Below are 24,876 nucleotides of genomic sequence, written 5' to 3'. Positions count from 1 at the left end.
TGCTTTTTCCTTAAACAAATTAAATGTGTTTGATCAGGGCGATCTGACGTTTCAACTAAGTTTTACCTCTATTCAACATATACAGATGTAATTTGAAGCACAGTTATTGAATTTTATCTTTTAATTTCTTTTTTACCCTTCCTTATACCCACAATTAAATATTACGATAATTCCAAACATTGTTTAATAACTTAGCCATATATCAGCACGAGGATAGAAGTCTAATGAAATCCGTACCTTTCAAGTTAAATATAATTGCATTTTCATTCATAGGACATCAGATTATCGGTGAAAAATATCAACTATTAACTCAAATCAACAGAATGACGGGTAAAAGTGGTTTTAGAGCGAAAATGGGTTTTATCATATAAAGTGTTCACGTGCTACAAAAGTTGATACCTGTAATTTTCACACCTGGTCGTCAAAAGAAATGTGTTAAAAATCTCAGGTAAAGTTATAACAAACAAAGGTAGCCCATTTTCAACAAAAATCTATGCATGATAAAAAATGTCATCGCGGATGACAGCTTGAGATAGGACACGTGGTGAATATAACGCTATTTGCAATATACAGGTAGTGTTCTGGAATTGTATTGCTCAGGTGATGCATTTTTAGTATAGATGGACGCCTTCAACACAGACGAGTCTAGATAATGCAACCACAGCTACATGTAACACGATTGTCCCAATATCCAGCCATTGTTTTGCGATTCGAAAGTCCTTGTTTCGTATTTGTCTGTTTTTCTATGCCAGACTGTCAAATTTTACAAATAATATAGTTTTCACTAAACCGACTGTCTATCTCTCATGTCATTCTTTTCAGAAAAAATATTGGTCTACCCTTGATTCTATTATAGGGTATTCCAACGGTTACTGTATACTGGGAAATTTTCGCCGCAGTTTAACGTTCGCCTTTTTCGCCCTTCGCGATGAGGGCGAATTTATTATTATCATTTCAGCGAGTATTATCAATTACTACAATGAACTTAGGTATTAGATGGGAAAGGCGAAATTAACATTGGGCGAATATGAATTATATTGGTGTAGGGCTCAAATTTCACCGGGCGAAATTTCCCTGTACACAGTAGTACAACCACTACTAATCCGGTTGTCTATTATCCGGTAATTGTCTTCTGCCTTTGTTCCATCCATAATTAAAGTGTTTCAGTAATTAGGACCTTCTACCATCGATTACCCGGAAGTTACAATATACAGCCATTTAATTAATGGAGGACAGTACATTTTCCCATTTTCTTTTCAAAAGAGTCAAAAAACATTTCCTGTAACAAAAAAGTAAGTATTTGCTTTTCTAATGCATTTTTCATGTTAAATAAATTTGTACAAGTATAGAGTTAACTTTAATTATCTCAGCAAAGCCTTTGGGAAAGAATATTTAATTACTATAAAAAAAACTCAAGTTAATTTTCTCGCATCGTTTGTTTATTTTGAAACCAATTTCATTTCAACCACACTTTGTCAGTGGAATCAATTGAGTATGTATGTGCTGTAAAATGTTCCTTTTCGACATACTTCATGGGTTTTACTTTGACAAAAACCTTCTTTGTTTGCCAAGCGTGAAAAGATAAGGATTGTTAATTATTTGACTTAAAACAAATGAACAAAAAATTATCAATTCCATCAGGTAAATAAATTGAATTAGTCACGTTTGTAGTATGTAGAAATTCCTAGAAATCACAGCTCTGTGACAAGGCCGATCCATTTGATACATATCCATCATTGAAGTTTACCTCTCATTTGTTTGTAGAGGATGCAATTTCGTATTATAACGGTGTTGATTTACAAATATGTGTGCGACCGTTAAGTTTTATTTCATTTTTTATGCACTATCAATTTAACACAAACACGTCTTTAATAGTTAGCGTTGAGGCTCCGTCCTGTGTTTTAAAGTGTTTTCACTCAGTATAATACATTGTACATGTGTCATTGATGTAAATTGTTTATTCTGTAAATTCGCAGAAGTGCATGTTTATCATGCAATTTGCTTATCGATGGCGCAAAATGCAAACATTTTTGCAATGTATTATATATCCATATATGTATATATGTGTTTCATAGGAACTTTATCTGCAATTTTTGATAAAACTTTCAAGGATACTTTTGTTGAGAAACAAAAAACAGTCTACGATGTGTTAGTGGTTGTTTTGTTTGTTTGTTTGTTTTTTGCTCTAAGCAACAGTGTTTGTTTTGCTCTAAGTAACAGTGCTTTTTGCTCTAAGCAACAGTGTTTGTTTTGCTCTAAGCAACAGTGCTTTTTGCTCTAAGCAACAGTGTTTATTAATTAATGGCTTCATGGGGGACATTGCATCTAAAATAACACACTATTTTCATTTAAAATACTTATGAAATTGTCATGAATGAATGCGTTAAATTCTTATCTGAGCCCCCAAAACTATGTTTACAGCCATGAAGTTTGTTTCAAATAGTTAGTTAATTTCAATATAACGAGGCTTCTAAGAGATAAGATGTGGTCATTTTAACACAAATCCTAGATATCACGGGTAAGCTCTCCGTGTTCCATATCAAATACTAATGATTATAACACCAACTGATTTTGATAGCAGGATTTTTTTTAAAGAAATTATTATTATCTTGGTAAGGAAATCACCATATTCTATAACATTACCGCTAAGCCAATGGCTGACGCCTTATCCGGAATGGGATCTGATGTATATCTGTATAGGCGCCTCGGAAAGGCCAGCCCCGAGGTGTTCAATGTCTTGCCTAACGAGGTGATACCTACGCTACAATAGGGATTTAAGGTTGTTGTGTACTTTGTTTATTTTAAGAAAATAATCGTGCTATATTGATGTACCTTAGAGTTATTTTTTATATTGTGTTGAATTGTTTATCTATATATCAAATTCATGTTTTGATATCAATTTTATTTACGTAATCTTTGATCATATTGTTAAAATGGAAAGGCCAACATAACTCATCACATAGGGGCTTTGAAATCAAAAGACCTGAGAGTTTTAGGATATTAAACTATCATATAATTTAGTCTTTTTCTTCATGTACAGATAAAAAAGCAAAGATATCTGTTGTATCATGACAAGCGAAGAGGGAAAAAATCATAATTTCATTTTTTTTCCTGATATGTGATTTGACATACTTCAATGATATTTAAATTTGCACTAAAATGGAAACTTATTTAGTTTATGATGGTAAATGACATTTATTTGAATTATGTTTAATATAACTTTTAATTTATGATACGATGTATGCATTAAATAATTTAATGTTATTTTATTATAATTATTGCGCGACAAATTCTTTCATCGTTAACTTTTATGTTGATGACTTATTATGTTTAAAATTTATCGCCATATATTATTCACAGGTTCTTGTTCGAAAGTACAATTCAACAAGATGACTTATATAACAAATTAATACCTATTTAGTCTGCTTCTCTGCCTCTACTTTTTCTCAGTTGACACATTTATGGAAGACGACAATTTATGATAATTTATTTTAATATTATACCATCTATGGTAATAAATGATCTCATATGTAGTTGTACACTATGTTCGTTTTTTAAATGCAAAAATGTTATGAAACCATGATGTTACCAATTAGCACTTTGTTCTTTGATAATGATATTTTTTACCAATCTATATGAATAACGTGAAATACGATTTTAGGTCAAATATATATTGGTTTAAATTGTATTTATTCAAGTAATGAAAGTCATGCAATGGATAATACAATTCACATTAGCAAACATGATAAGGAAACAAATACTGTGTACTTATATAAACCCTTCTCGTCTTTCTAATAAACTAGTGGCCTTATAGATTACTAACAATTGATAATACTACAGGTACATGTAAAGAAATGAAGAAAAGAACTATATGTGGTAAGGGACACATTACGAAGGATAAATTGATATTCCATGAAATGGAAAGTAAAATACATATTAAAAACTGTACTTTGCAAATTCGTATTGTGTAATAGTTTTTCTAGCGAAAAGTAAGAGAACAATCTTACAAATGTTCATTTTTCATTTTCAGCAGAAAGGTTGATACAAATCAGCTAGGGGTAAAGGAGGAACTATCATGAAAATTAATATGAATCTGATAATTATTATATCGTCTGAAAAAATATGTTATCAATTAATTTAATATGAATTTGAACAGATACAGATTTAAATAAAAATTTCAACAGTCTTGGTACCAGATCACAATCTATATTTAGTTTTCTGCATGTAGTATAAAATGGGAAAACAAAAATGACTGAACTTCATATATGAGAGTACTTTGCAAGTTCACTTTCATACATATTGTAATTTCATAATGCTCAAGCTTGAATTAAAGATACAATTTGTTTACCAGCAGCATAACATAAGGTGCATTAAAGACACATTCGTAAATAATATCTGGAAGAAATATTTTGGTTAATTCTATCTACGTTGCATAATTAGGTTTAAATGGTGACAAGGCGGCGATCATTGAGGCGAACTGTGTCCGACTCTATCGATATTATTGAATGATACAAACAAGTAATCGCAACAATGATGCATCGCTTTAGACAGTTTGCAGTAATCGATCATCAGTGCCAAGCCAGCAACACGACTAATGTCGACGACACAGGCCGCCAACGCCAACAATAGGAGCTGCAGACACAATAGCGTGGTTCAGACACATGCTGGTGTGTCACGGAGAATTCTCTGTCTTCTTAGTTAGTTTGTTCCGTCAAAATAACAAAGAATCAGTTGTGCAAAAATTTAGCTTAATGGGATATGCTATTTATTTTTCATTATTTTTCATAAAATACAGGGAATGAACGTTTTTTTTCCAATATTGTCATACAGTATGAATCGGTCAGGTATACTCCTTGGGGTGCATCACATTGTCAAAAAGCTCGTATTCATTTTCGCCATTGATGAAATGTCGTCAGTCAATGTTATGTGAAACGGACAGCTGTAGGCGTCACATTGACAGGAATATAATAACGTCATAACGATATCACGTTTACGTAATTTTAATTCATTGTGCAATAACTTTATTTTCATTTTGTAAGGTTATTAAATGAATACTCAACGCGAAAAAAGAAATATTTACAAAATAGGCCCACATTGCTAATTGTCATTTTCTCAAAAATCATTGCGGTTTCTTTAATGTACCGTATTGTTTATAGTATATATTTTTGTCAACAATTCCATGTAAACTTTCATTTTTTTATTTTCAGGATTTTAATATTTTATTCCAGGACATAACACTATTGCCTCACACATTAACCCGGAAAATTCATTAGAAAACAAAAGAATCAATAATTTAGGCATTTCATGTCCAGAGTAGAAACCAACAAGTTGATCACTATTTTGGTTTAAAATTAACATTGTTTTTTGAAAACAAGGTTCAATTCGATGAGAGATATTCACGGAATATATATTAAAATCAGCACGGTTTAAATAGATTTCAGGTTTAACTTTATTCTGCATAGACAAGAAGTTTTTGTGATGCGGTTATGTTTTAAACACAGTCTTGACACAGGAATAAAACACGTATTAACACCTCTTTTCGTTGATTGAATCTTATCGACTTAAGACTAAGAGTGTTTATGATAATGCTTTAGATTTATTATCTCTATTTAATCACGTCAAATTTGTTAAGAAAATAATTTTAAAATCCTTAATTTAGTCTTTTTTGTTTTAAACCATTTCAAAAGATTAGGCTAAGCGATTAAAGAAGATACTTTCAGATAATACGTGTTGACAGTCAACTAGTCAATGACAACTTTGTCTTGATGTGTTTATTGAAACACTTAATCGGTGCATGCTGTTATTAATTACATTAACTGATACTTTTTAGCATAGTCATATCATCAACATGTGTAATATTTTAACTGAAGTTTTATTGTAGAACTTTTTTTGTGAAATTGTTTCATTTCAGTATATTAATATATTGTTGAACACGCCAAAGTCATGGCTTTGATATTTCTAGGATATGGTAAGGTCATAAACAAATGAAATATTGTGTGAGTGTCTTGCATGAGTACTTTGTTAAGCTTCGAGTTGTGAAATGTTTTATCATTATCACCTGTCCTCATCAATCATCATATCTACAGCGTATACAGTTGTACTGCTCGCTAATGTTTGAAATTTATATTATTTAGGCATTTTAAGCACCCTCTCTTCTGTTTCAACAGTAGTTTAGACCTATTTGAATTGCTATCCTTTTGACCCTTTAGCATCAGCGATGACTCCTATGGGTACTAGGGGGTATTCGAAGTAAGAAAGGAGTTAGGCACTTGTACTGGGGACCAAAACGCCTTATGTAACATTGTTACTAGTTCGCATCGGTTTGAATGTTTACCATTAAACTGTAACATAAACAACAAGGATAACTTGATTTAACAAACATTTGATAGTACAATTTCATATATACGTATATGGCGGACGTGGCTATAGCGAACTATTATGTGACGTCATGGTTTATGACGTCACGACATATACTTCAAATAAACAGTCTGAAGAATCTCCTAGAAGAGATGAAAGTACTAAAGACTCGTTGTTAAGAACTTTTCTTTTTATAAGATTTCTTCGTCCGTAAGGGTCATTTTTCTGATTTATAATATATATATATATATATATATATATATATATATACCCATTGTTTATTTGGACACAAGGACCACATGAAGTATATCGAAAAAGAGAAATATTTGATTTATCTCATTTAGTATTCAAAACATTGTTTTATAAAGTACAGTCATGTATGTCATACTCCAGCCGTGTTTTCGTTGGGATGATATACAAGGTACACCAGACACTCAACCCAAGAGAGAAAAACACAAAAACAAAAGGGAAAGCAAAATGAATATTCAAAGAATTATCAAGTGGTGCAGGTGTTCTTGTATTTCTGTGTTGTAAATGCCAAGTATGGATCTATGTTGTTGCTTCAGTCTAGCAAACAATAATCGTTGCATTGCATTTACGTGATACAAGCTATTGCCATGGAGCTAGTTGCCTTCACAATATACTGCTCTATTTTTCTAAGACGTTTGTCACGTTGTCTGATCTCAGAATATTTATTAATTCAGTATTTGCTCTAATAGTAATTCTTACTTCAGAATATTATTCTGTTAAGTCTTTGCTTAAATTGGAAGAAAATCATCTCGTGCTTCTTTTTCAACCAAGTTTTAACCTATTCTTTTGAAATATGCAAATAAATGAACATGCTGGTAATCAGGATTTCTATCATTTTATCCCAAAGTACACTTCCTTGCACCTAAACCATACGTCATTTTAAACAATAATATTTCTGCTTGTCTCCATGCCTTCATTGTAATTATAAGGCTAGAAAGATAGATACTGTTACTAATCTATTCATAAGTGCTCCTCTCAATAACACAAATCAAGATGATGTTCACCTCTTCAATCCAGAAAGAAAAGTAGTAAAATTATGTTTACCTAGAAAACGTGTTAAATTCCACAGCTTCAATGTATGGAAATTAATTGCATATATATATATATGAATAGCGATGACCCAGTTGCTAGAGAATTTAAAGATTTTTTTTTATAAGATCCCTCAAACCTAGCATGAATACACAGTGTGTTGAACTACATGTTTTTTTTCTGTCCTGGTATTATTTATGTCGTCACTATGACTGTCTATTGATGACGTCACTAAAATTGTTTACACTGCAACAATGTATGACGTCATGTAACTAATGGTTACTACTAAACATCAGTCCGACTGAAGAAGCGCAATAAGGCAGAAAGGCCTAGAGGTCAGGCTTGCGCACTTGTTGTTACATGTTTATTATATCTATTACATATCATAATATCTGAGTGTCCTACGAATACCGGTCTTTCCTTTAACAGTAGAAAGTTTCTTCACCCTTGTGCCTTGTCATATCCGCTCGATGTTGAAAATGATGGATATCTATTGAAATGTAAATGTGAGGGGAAACCGCCCAGTAGATTTGCCTTTTATCTCCGGGTGATTTGTTTTTAAATATTACGAATTCATTATGGATTTCAGTATTTTATTCATGCATTTTAATAAAGTTCGTTTTCTATGCAGCATTATTAAATTTAATAAAATCCAGTAGCATCAATAGTGTCTTCTATTCTTCCTTTTTTTCTGGCACTGAAACGTTACAATTGTCTGTTTTCGTTCAGATTGCTCCATTGGTGATTTTGAAATAATTATGAGAAAACGTTTTGTGACTTTATTGTAAAGCACGCTTTCTTTTAATTTTTTTACATTGTCACGCTGTTTTTCGATTTACCAGAGTACTTAGTTAGCAAGAGAGCTGGTGTAAATTGAAACATGGCACGCAGTGCTATTTATATGTTATACACTTGTGTATACATATCGACACTTCAAAGTAGATTCCAGTTCCTTAAATGTTCGTTAGTCCAACTTGTTATTGTATCAAAAACATTTTTCAAAATCTGCATTTCATCGCTTCATTTTAAAATTGATATATGTTTTCATTTTCTAACTGTGGCCCTTGTCAATTTAGAATGTATATCATCAATTTACGGTAAACGTTATTTTGAATATCACATTTCTACAAAACACGCGTGTGCTTAGCCAACTTTTGAACAACGAAGGCCACGGAGGATGAACAAACAAGAAGTAGTCAGCTAAGTCCATTGTTATGGCGTACTCCGTAAGTTCAAGAAATAAATAAAATTTTAAACAATCAACGTCATAAGTCAAGAATATCCAAACGAAATAGAGTCGCATGTCATCGACAATGATTATCGCTAGTATGAACGTGGCAAGAGCTAGAAATCAATTTATTCTTTTTGTCATTTAAAATGAACGCTTAAACGTTTTAGACATTCTTCGGTTTAAAAACCATGAAATATGCTAACTATTCTTAATTGGTCTAATTAGAACCAGAGGTAGATTTTACGGAATGTGGCGTTAGCAAGGCACGAGATGATGAGTAAGAATTTCCAAGTGGACGAGGTACATGTTCCTTTCTCCAAAATCTGCCGATACATCTGTGAGTACGTGGGCAACCATATAAGAACTGAAGTCAGCTTTCAATATGGTTCGTTTAATTAAAAAAATCGAAATAGAACGAATAAGACCGACGAATAAAAGACTTAATTCAAACTTTTTGTCTAAGCTTTGAAACATTCGATAATTTGAAGAAGATGTGCTGAGACTAAAGTACCACTGTGTACAAAAAGCAACTGCACAGATGGGTGTCAAGTCTGAGGAAAAGACCGATCCTCGTTTATTACGTAAATTTCACACAGATACATATATAAATATGTATGGGTGGTTTATATATCATTCTTTTAAATCGTTTCGCCATTTCTGGAATAGATGTTCAAATGTGCATCTCCCCAAAGAAAGACATTCTGATCATTACGATTAACCCCTTCTTAATTTACTGAAGGAGAATGTATTGTGAACAATGAAAAAAGAAATTAATTATTCAATAGAACTTTGTACTTGTTGTATACCTTGTTTATCTCCTAATTAAGGGGATATAGTTTATTCATTTATTTATAACAAAAGAAAATGTCCAAGAAATCGTTGACATTGCATGGTTAATCCTTTAGTGTGATATTGCTCGAAGGTGCATAGCGAGCTTTTGGTGGACTATTAATGAATACCTTTATCTTTTAAACTTAAATTTGTTGTATCTGAATGATAATACAGTATAAGTGATAAGCAATCAATTATCAAAGCAATACTTTCATCATATCTTTTAAAAATTACTTCTACTAAAACATTCTACATTGCTAAGGCAGATTTCATACATCAATCTTTCACTGAAGTAAAAAAGAAAAGTCTGAGGAATGCATCGTTTAACGTCTACCTGTCTACTGGTTTTAACCAAAACGTCAATCCATCAATCAGACAGATGAAGTTAAAAATATCGATACATGGACATTCCTCTCAAATCACATCACACTTACGTATCTAGTGAATTGATCGGCAGAGAAAAAAGGCCGAAACTATTCCGAGATTTTTTTAAGACAATGAATGATTCTCCTATTCCTTATATTCCTATTCGTGGTCTTCTTCAGCAACTAGAACGTTTTTCTTTTTATTTCTCCCTCTCCTGGTCTTCTTTAGTTCTTAGCTTATTCTAACGGTTATCAAATGATATCGTTAACTATATAAAAAGAATAATTACAAGAACGTTTTTCGTTGAATTTAATTTGCATTGTGTTCATAGAAGCACGTCACAAAAACATCGTTCCGGTAGGATTAAGGTAAACAGCCATGAAAACAAACATTAAATAAGAACATAAATGCGTGATTATATTTTGACACAATGTCTGACATTTATTTAAACAAATACTAAGACAGACACATACATACAAGGGATGACCATCGCTGGGGTCAGTTCAGCAGTGGCCAGGTGTGGTCAGGCCACTGACAACACGTTACAGGTAGAAGACCAAACAGCCAAGTATATTGCACAAAGTCTCATCATGGAAATAGTGAGTAAGTAATACACACATTGTCGGAATTATAACATTCGCTTCTCGTCGATATCAACTTTGAAAATATGTTGAAAATGTTGCTAATCAATTTTATGTTGACTGAATTAAGATTATTCAAAGTTAGAATAAGATAGAAGATGACATACTTTTTATTCGAAGTTTGAATAAAGTAAGATATACTAACATATTTCAAAGGTATTTTCATAGGTTGTGTCATTGACATGTTATTGTAATTATAATTATTCATTTCTAAAAAATGTTATCCAAACAAAATATTTGCTTCAACATATTTTCTTTAAGAAATTACAACAATGAGCTAAATGTTACATCATCAATAGAATTTGACCAGGTAGAACCTGTAGAGGTACATATGTATGAGTTAATATTGGCCAGCAGTGGTCAGTAACGGTCAGTGGCTGTGATGAGAATGCACTGATATGTTATCGTCCGAATCCTCATCGTCACCATAATGACTTCTGTCGTCACCATGGTGACTAGCAACGTCCATCTCATTAGCACTATGACAATCATCAACGTCAACATCAATTTTATTGTCTTCGTTATTGACGCACACACTAGCACATCCTGGGCTATATACGGAAATGTCCGAACAATCATCGTCCTCGTCCGATGCGTGAGGTCGTTGTTCTACAATGAAGCCCACAGGCTGTGTGATAGGGTACAAAGGCATCATGCCTAGTCCGAGTGCGTTCACTGATTTACTTGCTTGCACACGAGGATACTTGGAGTTGGGACGACGCCCACGCGGGACTTTTGGTGTTTCTAACAAACTGTCTATACTAAACGAACACTTCCGGTCACCTGATTCTTCATCAGGATTTTCCATGCAAGGTAGTTCATTGTTACGACTCTCGGAGGCTGGGGATGATAGCCTATTGTCATTTTCACAACAGCTTTCGTTCTCAGAGGGACTACTTTCTGAACCAGAATGTAACATCGCGTTCCCATCTGAACCAACTTTATTGTCTTGAAGGGATTTACGTTTGTCTTCGAGCTTCCTTAGACGTTCCTCTTGTTTCTTGCGCTTTTTCTCTACCCGTTCCTGTTCCCTTTTCTTGATTTCATCAGGATCCATTGGCGCGCCACTCGCTGTTTGGGGCTGTGCATTGTGTGCGGGACGCCCAGGACCTTTCTTGGTATTCTCCTTCTTGCGCCATTTTGCACGTCTGTTTTGGAACCAAACCTGAAGAAAGAATTATTCTTATTAAAAACTTGAAACCAGAGTCAATAAAAAAAAAAAAAAATGCAAAAGACACACGTCAACAAATACTATTATATTGCATAGTTATCGTAGTCCATTACGCCATTCGTAAAATATAAACAATAGCAAATGTTCATGAATTGTTTGTCTTTGGAAGAATGAAAATTACAGTATCATCCACAATAAACTTAGTTGATTAGTTATCTTGAATAAATATTTGATATGCCATACTTGTTGTTTGTGCCACTAGAGCATTGACGCACATGGAGTGGTATAACCGCAAGTAACTACAGTCCTATAATGCTAACTGTTGTATTGTCATGTTCCCTTATGTTATTACCTACAGAAACTAAAACCATAGTACATAATCCGACAGCGTATGTTGTGTATATGTGTTTTGCATACCTATTCCTATGCACTTAGTGTACTAAAAAGGTGTGTCTTAACCAATGGAGACTATACACATTTTGCCGAGTGTTATTTTGACAGTGTGCTATGTTCAGCCGACTGACTCTCGTCCCCCAGGGCATCCATTACAGTCAGCTCATCTTTTGAAATCTAAATGATTTCAATCATGAAATCAAATTCAATTAAAACCCCTACCCAGGTGTAGGAATTCTAGCTACTACGATCAAGAGTGCCAGAATATGACACGGGCTACGCGATCTGATTTAACGCCACACATGGAGCAACATCTTAACTCATGTTTGCAGGTAAATTGGAAAACGCACGGGACCTCCATTTTGTGCAAATGACACGCTTTTTTTGTCTGTACATATATCGTCAACCGTAATCTTTTGACGCTTACCACAAGATGTAAAATCTCAAATGTGGAATGTTTAAACCATCATTATCTCAAAGCGGGAATCATAGAAATTTTCTCATTTAAACTTAAATAAATGTTTACTTAAATTATAATCTTTATTGACACTTTTATTTAATCGATCTTACTCCGGATTAACGACAATTTTAAAAAGAGATTGCTAAAAGCGTCAAATAAAAATTATCTTATCATTTTTTTTGTTTTCTATTTTCATTTTAAAAAAGAACGATACATTTCCATTTTAAGTAAATGGCAAATACGCATCAATTTCGCTTACAATAATATAACATTAATACAAAAACATTAAATGTATTCTACAGCTGTGTATAATGAATGCTAAACAATAAATCTAATGTTTATTATCTCATTGCACAGATTTTATTTTGTATATATCCATTTTCTATTCATTTACCTACAATTATTTAACAGATATATCACTCCCCCTCAGGGCAATTTTAAAATGTTCTAAACCTTTTATTATCAGACTTGATTTTCTTTTTAAAATGAAAAAAATGTTAATTTACACTCGCAATTTTAATTCGCGTTCAGGTACATTATTCATCAGGATTTAATAAAGATAACATAACAAAGTCGAATGCATAAAATTGCGACATTATTCAAGCGTGCAGTGATGATGGGAGTTTTATTGACAAAGTAACTAATATCTCATTTAATGACTTAAATTCGTTATTGTACTTTTACATTTGATGGGAAAGAAATGTTATTCTTGATGCTTGGTATAATGACATTACAGAACAGCCTCACGTGACATTTTAACCATGTCAATATCCTTAATGGGGAGAAACATACAACGCGGTGTACGTTACACCCATTCATCGGTCAGAATTAACACTCTGAAGCGAACGATTACTCGCATTCGCGATTCAGATCATTTACAAGTGGATGGTATACAAAAGAAGCTTTTTGACAAAGTTGCTCTTAATGTGTTTTCACCAGAAATGAGCGTCCATGTTTCTGAGTAAAGAATACAGCTAATATCTCGAGCTAATTTCATTTCTATGAATTGGTTATTTCAAAGTCTGATTTTAATATCAATTAGGTGTTCCTGTATATGCATTAAACAAAACAGATTTTTCATTATGGCAGATGTCATTTGGGTGTTAGGTTAAATAAAATTAAAAATAGTAAATCTTAAACTCTCAATTAGTTATAAATTGGCAGCAATAAATCTTCCTTTTAAAAATACTATTCTCATTAATGATGGATTCAGTTTGATTTCCATTATGAGTACTAAAAATAACATATCAAATCAGTAATTGTTAAATACTGGTGTAGCCCATAAATAACAAAAACTCTCGGGAAAAGGCAATAGTGTTATATCAATATTTAATTAGACTTTCCAAGAAAGAACATTCAACTGATGTGCAGTTTGAATAGATAGCTTTGTTTTCTTCATGAAACATTCATGTAGATTCTAAGCAATATTCATAGGCGGAAAGTGCATTAGCTAGCAACAGCAGGCAAATATAACCTCATTTGGTTTTGTTCTGAATGACAGAGCGAAAAAAACATTCAGTGTGTGTGGTAATGTGTCTGCTTGTATGTATGTTTAATTTTACATATAATTTACATATAAAATTGTAAATAGCATTGCTTTATTTTAAATTCACTCTATTTTTTCCCCTTAAATGATGTTCACATAAACAACATAAGTTAAATTATGAATTGGATAGATACAAAAAAAGACAAATTTTATATTGAAAATTAAGTTTGTTTAATTTTGATTCGCCTTAAACAAACTGTATGTCTGGTATATAATTATTCATCAATTAACATAAACTGACAAATAAAAAAAAATTACACTGAAACATCTCATGAGAAATAAAACTCCACTCCCTTTGTACATTACGAATGCACTTCCGATTAACCATCCCTTTACAGTGACATAATAACTACAACACTGATTATATTTCTATTCAACTCACACCCAATCAAAGTGGGTACTAAAAATAGCTTGTAAAACAATAACGCTAATAATATACCGTGCACATTTTGTATACAGATTTTTTTTTTAAATTCTTATCTCTATCACCAAGTCTTCACATTCGTGCAGTTTTTTCAATTAACATTGACTTGGGATCATGTGCATACAATTGTACATGTAAGGTGTTTGTCTACTGGTATTCAACCAGATTTAATTAAGTCAATCATATGCAACAAAAAATTGTCGTCTCGTTAATTAGGTAGGGTTAAAGATTCGATCAGGTAACTAAACTTCAATGCTCCCATTGTTCACAAACTGCTGACATCATTTTAGAATATCTGTAAAATATTCTTTTTACATTTTTTACGACTGAAGATTTTCATTGAAGAACAATTAAGACATCTCACCTGTGTGCCATATGTTACAGCTAGGTCATTATTAATTTAAGATGCAGTAATTTACTAACGAATGTGAATAATTAACCGAACATTTGATGGTGATCTTTTTCTTTAATAGTTTCTGCTTCTCAATTCATGTTTTGTTGGAAATTTAGGATTTTCTTTTTTAAAATATAAACAGTATTTGTGAAGATCATTATTTTAAAGAAGGATACCAGAGTAATTTGGGAGTTTTATTTTTATTATCAATTATTGTTTTTTGCAAATTGTTTAATTGTGTTTTTACGATACTACATCAGTTCAAATTGTTTCTCTTCCAAATTTTATGCAAAACATTATATATATACAGTACTTGATCATAAAACAAAGTGAAAATACAATTTCTTAATTTTTATTTTGAATTGTGTGACTTCTTCATATTTGCCTACATCAATGCTTGTAAGATTATATCAATAAAAGTATGAACGTTTTACATCCTAAACTGAATATTTTCGTTTCTTATTCTGAGCCGTTAGTCATGCAAAACCAAATTTATTTTATTTGTTTGTTTAAGACGCCCGATTTAGCTTTTTGATACCCGATCATGTTGGGATAGTCTACTGCTGGGAAGGAGCTGAAGGGCTAGTTAAGACTGATATACGAGGGGAAGACCGGACAGGACAAGAGGGGGAGGATACAGTATCCACACGTGCACTAAAGTTCACCGGATAAATGAAGATCATACCGTACTTCACAAACATAACAATAGATTTGTTTGCAAGCATCTTTATAGCCAAACTATAGCCTACTTATTACTGGTATCAAACCGCTCAGCGTAAGTACGGTTTGTCACATGAAACGACATACCCAATATTTTCCCCGAGATATACCTGCTTAAGGGTGGATTAATTTCACGAAGTAAAGACGGTACGAATTACACTAATTGAATTAAGGGCCTACTTGGACAGATGGAGAGAAACAAAATTAGGGGGTTTGTTGGTAAAACGACACAGGCAAAGCCATTGTGCTTTCTCAACTGTATCAGCAAAAATATACCCTTCCTTAAAACTCCACCACAGAGTTTCTTTGCTCATTGACAGAGCTAATTACGGGTAGATTTACGACTAGCCAAGACCATATAGCTTAACAGTTGTTTCCATCAGTTTGCTTTGGTCACATTGAAGAATCCACACCTTATTATCATAAGAAGTTTACTTAAAGGCTAGAAAATGAAGTGAAACAAACTTCAGGTTAGGCTTCGGAATCATTTTTGTGACAGATTAAATAACCTTTTAAAAGGTATTTGTAATAAATTGACACAATTTGTTTTAATGTTTAATGTATAATTTTTCTATATTATGATTATGTCGTTTTTAAAAAAAGTCTTTGTTAGCACAACAGCGTTGTTTATATACTTTTCTATCAAATACTTTTGTATTTCTTCATTTACTTTCAATTCCTGAAGCCTGCATAAGTGCGCTTGGCATTTCTCCTAAAACTTGGTCCGTATTTAACATTTCTATAACTTTTGAATAAAAATAATTTGCTACATAATCTGAACATTGAGCAGGGCAAATGATTAAAACACGTGGCTTATACAGGTCTTTCTAAATATGTTAAAAAAGTATGTAGGAAACCCAACGAAAAAGTATCCTGTTCCCAATTAAGTAACACAAAAAGGAAGTTTAGCGACACTCAACAAAGGGACGTTGGTATATTAGTGCACACCGTGACGTGGATTTGGCAGCCATGGTGTTAGCGGCTGTCACTCAGCCTTATCTCGAGGTGGTATGTGAAAGGTTTGTCTTAATGCGCATTCAGCATAGCCAGCGACCTGTATTAGGGGTACCTGGGTCCCGTACAGACAACAAATATCCGACCGACCCATGGCTACCCTCCTCCAATCCGCGGCGGATTGCGGTAGACCTCCCACCTCTATTATTGTCATTTATAGTGGTTTTTTTCATATGTATATTTAGATATGTAAATACTATCTGATTTATCGTAAAATATAAATGTTTCAGTTGATCAACATATCCAATGGTTTCCAATGTTATCATTTTATCCTTCAATATTAGCATTTATCGTAGAAAATACAAATCATGTAATTTGTTATATCAGTCAGTATTTTGAGCGTTTTTGTCGTAAGAAAAAGCAAAATATACTGAATATAAACATAAATGATGCTTCTCAGAAACACCATCAAGTTATGAATATCTTATTAAGATATAAAAAATGGAACGCTTTCTACAAATAAATCTGACACATTTTTTCTTTTCTTCCTATAAATTATCTTTTCTTTAAGTTTTACTCAAATATGAAAACAATTGTTCATCTTTAATACACAAGAAAAAACCTCACTGATAAGTGCATACGACTCAGCATAAAAACTTAAAACTGGACAAAAACTAATCAGTTGATAAAAAATGTTCTTTCTTTATCTTTAATTACAAGGCACTAAGCTGTATCCAAGTCAAAGGGTAACTTAAGGTATACCTAGTTTTAGGGGCGGTATGGGGTTGGTATACAGAGTACGTCTTGGGTCATTAAAAAGCATACTTGAAACATATTGAATCAGATACGAAGTGCGATAAAGGACGAAATCACGCTTCATATGTCAAAACAAGAGAAGAATTTCTTCTCCATTTAATAGAATAAAATGTTTATCTCTCTAGCCGGAGGGCACAGATTTTTGTTTCTAGTAAACAGTATTTACGAATGTTTGAAATAGTTAGATTTTATCCATGGTCTAAAGTTGCGGTTATTATTTTTTTTGTCAGAAAAAAAGGCTAATAAACTCAATTTCTAATGGAACAGGGTTTGTATATTAAAAGATTAGGATGATGTGATTATATTTATTAATTCAACGGATAATATTATATAATTAAATGAGCACGTGTAAAGGTGGTCTGGTTTCTGATATTTTCTACATAACTTAATATGTAAGACAAACTAAATTTCTTAGTGATCATAATTGATTATTGGTAGTTTCGCTGTTTTACATATTCCATAATCTTTAATTTTTTCTTTCAAATATATACAATATATACTATTTGTTTCTCTTGTGTGATATTGAAAAAAAGGTTAAATGTAATAAGTTAATGGTCCAATTAAACAAACACACACATTCCACTTGGTCGGTAACTTATTTAAGTCAATTTTAATTTTCTTTTGTCGAAGTACTTACGTACGTATTATGTCTTTCTTACATATATCATTGAAATATTTTATTAAATGACCAAAGTAATAACAACACAAAAGTCCTTAACGCCGCCAGCTGTAATTCGGGAGGATAAACGAAACATCAATCGTGCGGCAAATAAGAAGAATAACTACTGGACAACGACTTGGTCAAACATTGGTCTGAATGGTCAATGGGTTGGTAAACATATCGCCTGCCTGTTACGTGTTAATCCGATAGGACAAAACAAGGTAAAACAGACAAATTGTAACTGGTAAATACTCTATAAGGTCTGTGTGTGAACGGGTGGCACTTCTGTTTGGCCGGGACACCTAGGTCGTTTGCAGTATAAACAAGGATTTGTTAAAAGCTTGATCGGGGCAAATCTTTACAAAAGGCGAGTAAACGTTGACGTTTATCTGGAATTAAAGCCTCTTTGACCAGTCTTTTTAGTGTCGTTCCAAACCTCAAACACGACGGGCAAACATAATTGATTTGGAGGTTCTGAACACACTTTTGATAATGAAGCGGTCGATTGTGCTGGCATCCTACTGGTTAGGATATTAGCTTCATCAATGCGTAGAATGAACACTTTACACATGGGTAATAAACACATCAATCAACCTTGCTAATTAGCTAGTTTAATAAACGAATACGAGTTTTCAAATCTAAGACCAACATCTGTTTAGAGTTACAAATATTTGTTATATTTGATCAATTCTTCCATTCGCTAATGTAAAATTAGTGTTTACCAATATCTGTAGTTAATAATTATTATCATTAAAAATTTATTCATTAAAACCTTTTTTCTCTCAAATAAGATCCCTCTTAATCGATATCAGTTTATTGTTGTATAATGTATTACGGTTCCTGTTAATTTAATACCAGTCTTTTGTTGTAAATTTGATTTCAATATTTCATACTTGAACGGTAATATTTGTATTTGATAAGTTATCCGTTTGCTGTAAGGGTTAGCAATTAGCTATTGAGCAGCTAGTCATCAATTGATATATCGAATACTTAACCATCGATGCTCTGTTTCACTCTCTTAAAGCAAGACTGTATAAATTACCCGTGCCCCTCGCGTGTAGAGAATATAAGACAATAAATTAGCGAACAATTAAGATTAATTTGTCATTTATACCGTTACCAGCCAATCTTGTGCCACGAGTCGTTTTAGTTTAGCTTGAGAGCCCCTACAAGAAGATGACTACGTCTTCTTCCGTCTCAGCATCAGCTACACTGATTGACAATCTCAATGCGATTTAATTCAAAAGTATTGTCAACATTGTCAATTCTATGAGTGAATCATTAAAATATGTACATTTATATATAAGGTGGGAAAATACTGAAAATGTTTGATGTAAATACGCAATAAAATTGAAAAAGTAAAGGAATTGAATCGAATATAACTGTTATAAGTAGAATATAGTTTTATAAGGTTTCAGAGAACCAATATTTAAGCTGACTTAGTCATATAGTACAGACTATGAGTTTGATGTTTATGGAAGTGCGACCTTATCCCAACAACAATCATTTCCGGAAGAATGTTCACGGAGTCGGCTTCGGGGGCTAGACTCCTGCCTATTATCCTCACTACGGCAATTTCCCTTCATTTGGGTACAAGTAATTAGTGTTACAATGAATGATATGAAAGGGCCATTAGTTTCAGGAAATACAACGAGAAAGTTGCTGGCCTCTTGATTCAAACCACTGTTAATGGATTTTGTTATCGAGGGATAATAATACTCCCTATAATTCTTACATTCTTAAACACATCAATTTGTTATACCGATTCAAGAGACATGATCAATTACCCGGAGTGGCCTCGCCTGTAGCCGAATTGCCAATTTCATCATTCCACAAGTCAGGTTTCGGGGAAATTCTATTATTATAGGTAATGAAGATATTTCACTGGTGAAATTGATGAAGCTTATGGAAACATTTGATGTAAACCCCCATAAAGAATATCATGAACAATGTTTGCAACTAATACGGCCATAAATAAGGTATAACAGTTCATGGATAGTCTATACGAGCAAGACCATCTTTAATCGATTGTCAAATATATATTTAGAGAAAATAGGGTTTCGGATATTTAGCAGCCTGTTAGGTCAGTTTTGGTGATAAGCTCTTTGTCTATCGGCATTACTCAGAAATAAGTCGTCTTTACTTGAGAAATAACCGAAATAAGTTTCTCCTTATTACTTTTTCTGTCGTTTAATTTTTTTCTCTCTATCGCCTCAAAGTTTTGATAAATAACCTCTTAAGTACCTAGAGTAAATCCAGATAATGACTTTCTATTTGTATAGCAGGTAACCTTTTAAAGAAAACAGTTTATCAATTTACCTGAGGCTACGTGGTCTAGGTGAGACTGTTAATGTTTTGTCACTTATTTCTAGTACTTTGTTTGGCGACAGTATGTACCAATCATGATAATGACCACTCGATGGTCCATAAGTGTCGAAATGAACCTCCGGACATAAATCAGTCACACAGATCTGTTGATGGATTATTGGTGGACAGTGATGAACCAATGTGTTCTTTACAAGTCTTTATGCTCTTCCGTCATCTGTCAATTTTATTCGTTCAGCAATAATTTTTGTTTCTTCTGTAGTTCTAAGCAAGGACACAACAAATAGAAAACAGATCCGATCTTTGCACCAAAATGATTGATATATCGATGGAATAATTGTTTTTACCTATGCATGATTGAATTCATGGAATATTTGATTAGCTTTTGTTTTATCACTGTGGCCTGTCTGTCTCGGCATCTCGTCAACACAATGTCAATGTATTGTAGATTTATTAATTTCCCGCTAGTTTGTGTTGTCCTCGTAAAATAGCGAGTCATACACCGTTTATATGTATGTATACGGATGTCGTTGGGTTTATGGTCGGTTATAACGTTTTTTTATCAACCATTGTTCTAACACGTTCATAAATGTCTCGCTTTCTATTGTTTTACAGCCGTCACAACAGAAGTGATTTACATTCAGTTCTAATGTGTATCGACAGAAGAAATATATATTATAGATTTGTCTTGTATCGAGACGGGCCAATCGATATCCATAATTATATAGTATATACATATTATATAGCATTATTTATCATAATGATATAATCATCACTGCATGATATTTATACCACATTAAAAGATGATTTGTGAATCAATTTCTTTTGAGACCAAAGGAATATTTATTAATTATTCATATTGCTTTTTTAAATCTCAGTATTTAATTTTTTGTTAAAATTAATGTTGCATCAAAAATATTTTTCCTATATGATCTTATTTGCAAGACATTATATAGAATATTAAATCGATTTAACTGTAATTACAAATATATGTTTTCGAAGCGTCCTCGATGTCTTTATATTATAGAATATTAATATTTTATACATGAAATAGTCATCCATTATGTAAATATTATTTTACAAAGTTATGCAAACTTAATTATCCTCATTATCAGTTTCAAACACACGTGTCATGATATGCTTAACTCTTAATAAGTGTTATGAAACAGACTCTTATACAATACAAAGTTATAAAACAGACTCGTATACATTACAAAGTTATGAAAAAAAATATTTGAATCAGACTTGAAAGAAACGTCTGGCACTTCTGTTAAACTTTTAAATATACTCTTTTTGGACATAGGTCATTTCAATTAATTCCTGACAGCCATCTTTTTTGTTGTACATTGTTTTAAATAAAACAGATATAAGATTCGTTTTGTATCTCAAACTATTCAAATTTCTCAATTAAATCTTAAAATTTTGAACAGAATATCAAGCATTTAACTCTAAATTTATATCTAAGCACCATTTCACATGCATAGATTTTTGAGGGTATATTTGTATATGGGTATCAAAGTACAGACAGTGTAGAGATCGTGACAAATACAAATGTCTGAGGTCTGTAGAGATATGTACTATGATTAAGTTGAATGACAGTAGTGAATGAAGAGTAAATTTTACGTCAGAATTTCTTTTTAAAAAATTGCACTTTTAAGTTTGATGAAATATAGTGGCAGGTTCATTTTGCACCTGTAAGTGAACCGTTGTGTCAGAAAGATTGCCTGACTTTTCAGTCTTTGAAAATGTTGGTATTGGTAAAACGCAGTCATCTTTTCATATGACATCTGTAAGTGGGAGAATTTGTGTGATATGCACTTTTCAAAAAGAATCTTACTGAACAACTACTCTGTAAGATCTCGGTAAAAAACAAATATGTTTCAGTTTACCTAATGTCTAGTCTATATGTGTACATATCAGCACTTCAGTGCAGCTTAAATATTATAAAATTTTCAAAATTGGTTGAATTGCATGAATACTGACCTGTACTCTAGATTCAACGAGATCCAGACGTAACGCTAGCGCTTCTCTCATGAACACATCAGGGTAATGACTGTCTTGGAAAGCTCGTTCAAGCTCCTCAAGTTGCCACCCGGTAAAATTAGTTCTAGTGCGCCGTCTTTTAGCTGATGGACTTTCCCTGTCTTCGTCATGTTTATCTGTTAGAAATATAATACAAAAACAATATAAACCAAAAATAGCCAAAGACAAAATCAGAGGTCAGAGGTGATACATGAACGTATGAGCCCGAAATGAAAGAAAAATGCATTCCCAAAAATATCTTAAGGTAAATAATAAGGTACATGGTATAGGGTTTTGATTATTCAGAACTGTATCTTTGACAAATATATAACCATTTATCTTCAATATTTCAAACTTTAAGACCGAGAAGCATAAATTGGTGTATTTTACCAAACACATACAGAGACAATTTTTGACTTAATTTATGTATATTGTTAGCAAACCATTATTAGATTTATTACGTGTAAAGAGTTAACTCATTTCATTGTTACATAATGACTGTTTGTAAATTCAACATATACTCATTATACTGATAGTAAAACCTTCTAGCTTTCATCTTTATGTAAAACAATGATTTAGTAATTAATACTTAACTAAATATATATGATACAAATATGTTATATATAGAGACGATATGTATAAGTAATTTGAAATCGTATTAACTACTTATGGCAATTTTGCTATATTTAATTATTAAGATACCGGTCTTTTTATCATTTTCAACATTACTGGATTAATTATTACAATAAAAACATTAAATATTATATCCATTATAATCTTGATATTGATATAATTATAGGTACTAGACTAAGAGTAATTATCTAATACTTTCCTGTGTAATCGTGTAATTTTCTTACCTAGCTTTACGACCAAAACGTGTCTTTATCTATAATGTTTTTATCTCATAACAGTCTATGACATAGCAGATAAAATCAGCAAAATAGCAATTCTCCAATTTACTAAATAACTTTGTAACTTATATCTCCCAGGCGAGTCTCTTTAACAATTATGTTATTAAATATATTATATTTCCCAACAAATGGTGTGACCATGTATGCCAGTTGTTTATTTACCTTTCTAATAATACATCTTAGAGAATATCATTAAAGAGAACCGACCCATACAATTTATAAAAGACCTTTAAGATTTTAATAATGTTTAATTCACTTAATAACACTTCATGATGTCTGGGACATGCCATGATTGTTAGGGTAAATGTCAGTTCATCAATTGAATCACTCTTTGTGAAAAAAATGTTAAAAACTAGTAAATTAAAGTATTATAAATAATTAAGATGATTGTCGTTAAGTTAAAACAGCATGAATAATAAGAGGGGAATTTATGAAAGCTTTAGTTAAAATAACATGTGTCTTTCATGGCCTTTTTAAAATGATATTTACTTAATAATTAATCTGTACTTGATTGTATCTCTTTGGACATGTGCATTTGAATTTGATTACGATTTTGATAAAGAGAAAGCAAAGGGCAATTTTCACGTTTAAACAACTACTGACATCATTCAATAGGTATCCCTTACCTTGTAACGAAATCAGTAAATATCGTACACATACTATTTTTTATCTGAGAGCTTATGTTATATGGAAATGATTCATCATATATATATTTCTAGTATAAACAATACGAACAAATGTCAATATCAATGTTTATAATGAGAGGTGTGTTAAAATATTAATACATATATTCTTTACAATCTTACCTGGAGATTTTAATAGGGTTTTATCTGACGATCCGGATAACGTATTATGTCTAGGAGAGGTTGAAGATGGTGACAACATTCCATCCATCGAGAAATTAACACGAGAGTTCGGGTGTCCATTGTAATCAAAGTGATACTGACTCCCAGCAGAATGAAGTCCGAGGGAGGCAAAAGGTCCCCCTAAATGTGCATAACCAGATAAGGTAGATAGAATCCCATATCCATGAGGATACCTTGCATCTATTAAACTTAGAGGTCCATTCATGATTCTTCGCCTATTCACCTGTGTGTTTTCACTATATGTCAACATACCGAGAGCGCCTGTGTTGCATTGATACAAGTCCGTGTCATATCTCTCATTAGATATACGCGAAGTGTCGGCTATGGAATTGACTCGGCCAATCAGACGCGAGCTCGACGGTGTCGACAAAGTGGGAGGGAAAGTTTCTCTCTCTCTCTACATGCATACCACGGCAAAATGTCCCCAAGCGGGCCAAGACTCTGTCTAAAGTATTAAACGAGAGCAAATTGTCTCGTTTTGATTGATGCCTAGATCGACAAGCCAGTATGGATAAGGTACGCTTCATTGCTTCTGGGCACAGTATACTACAAAAAAAGGTATATAGACTTTATAATAACAGGTATGATTTTAACAGTTCGATCATTAGATTTATGGTGTTATATTATTTATAATAAAAAGGTAAATAAAGTAAATAAAAAAAAGACTGGTGTTGAACGTTTGTTGGTTTTTTCCCCCTTATTTAAGATCAAACATGTCAACTTTATTA

The 24,876-nt window shown here is 32.4% G+C and overlaps 1 protein-coding gene across 1 annotated transcript; it reads right to left on the bottom strand.

Moving 5' to 3' along the window:
* Positions 1 to 10,137: 10,137 nt before the first annotated feature.
* LOC110467015 (homeobox protein unc-4 homolog) lies at positions 10,138 to 24,557 on the bottom strand. Its single transcript, XM_021523877.1, has 3 exons — positions 24,089 to 24,557; positions 22,333 to 22,508; positions 10,138 to 11,650 (listed from the first exon to the last, which is right to left on the bottom strand). Exons 1-3 carry the CDS (start codon positions 24,396 to 24,398, stop codon positions 10,856 to 10,858), a joined length of 1,281 nt encoding a protein of 426 aa, XP_021379552.1. The 5' UTR covers positions 24,399 to 24,557; the 3' UTR covers positions 10,138 to 10,855.
* Positions 24,558 to 24,876: the final 319 nt, after the last annotated feature.

Source organism: Mizuhopecten yessoensis, unplaced genomic scaffold, assembly GCF_002113885.1.
Source record: "Mizuhopecten yessoensis strain PY_sf001 unplaced genomic scaffold, ASM211388v2 scaffold11153, whole genome shotgun sequence".
Taxonomy (NCBI): Eukaryota; Metazoa; Mollusca; class Bivalvia; order Pectinida; family Pectinidae; genus Mizuhopecten; species Mizuhopecten yessoensis.
This window is presented reverse-complemented; position numbering and strand designations above follow the sequence as displayed.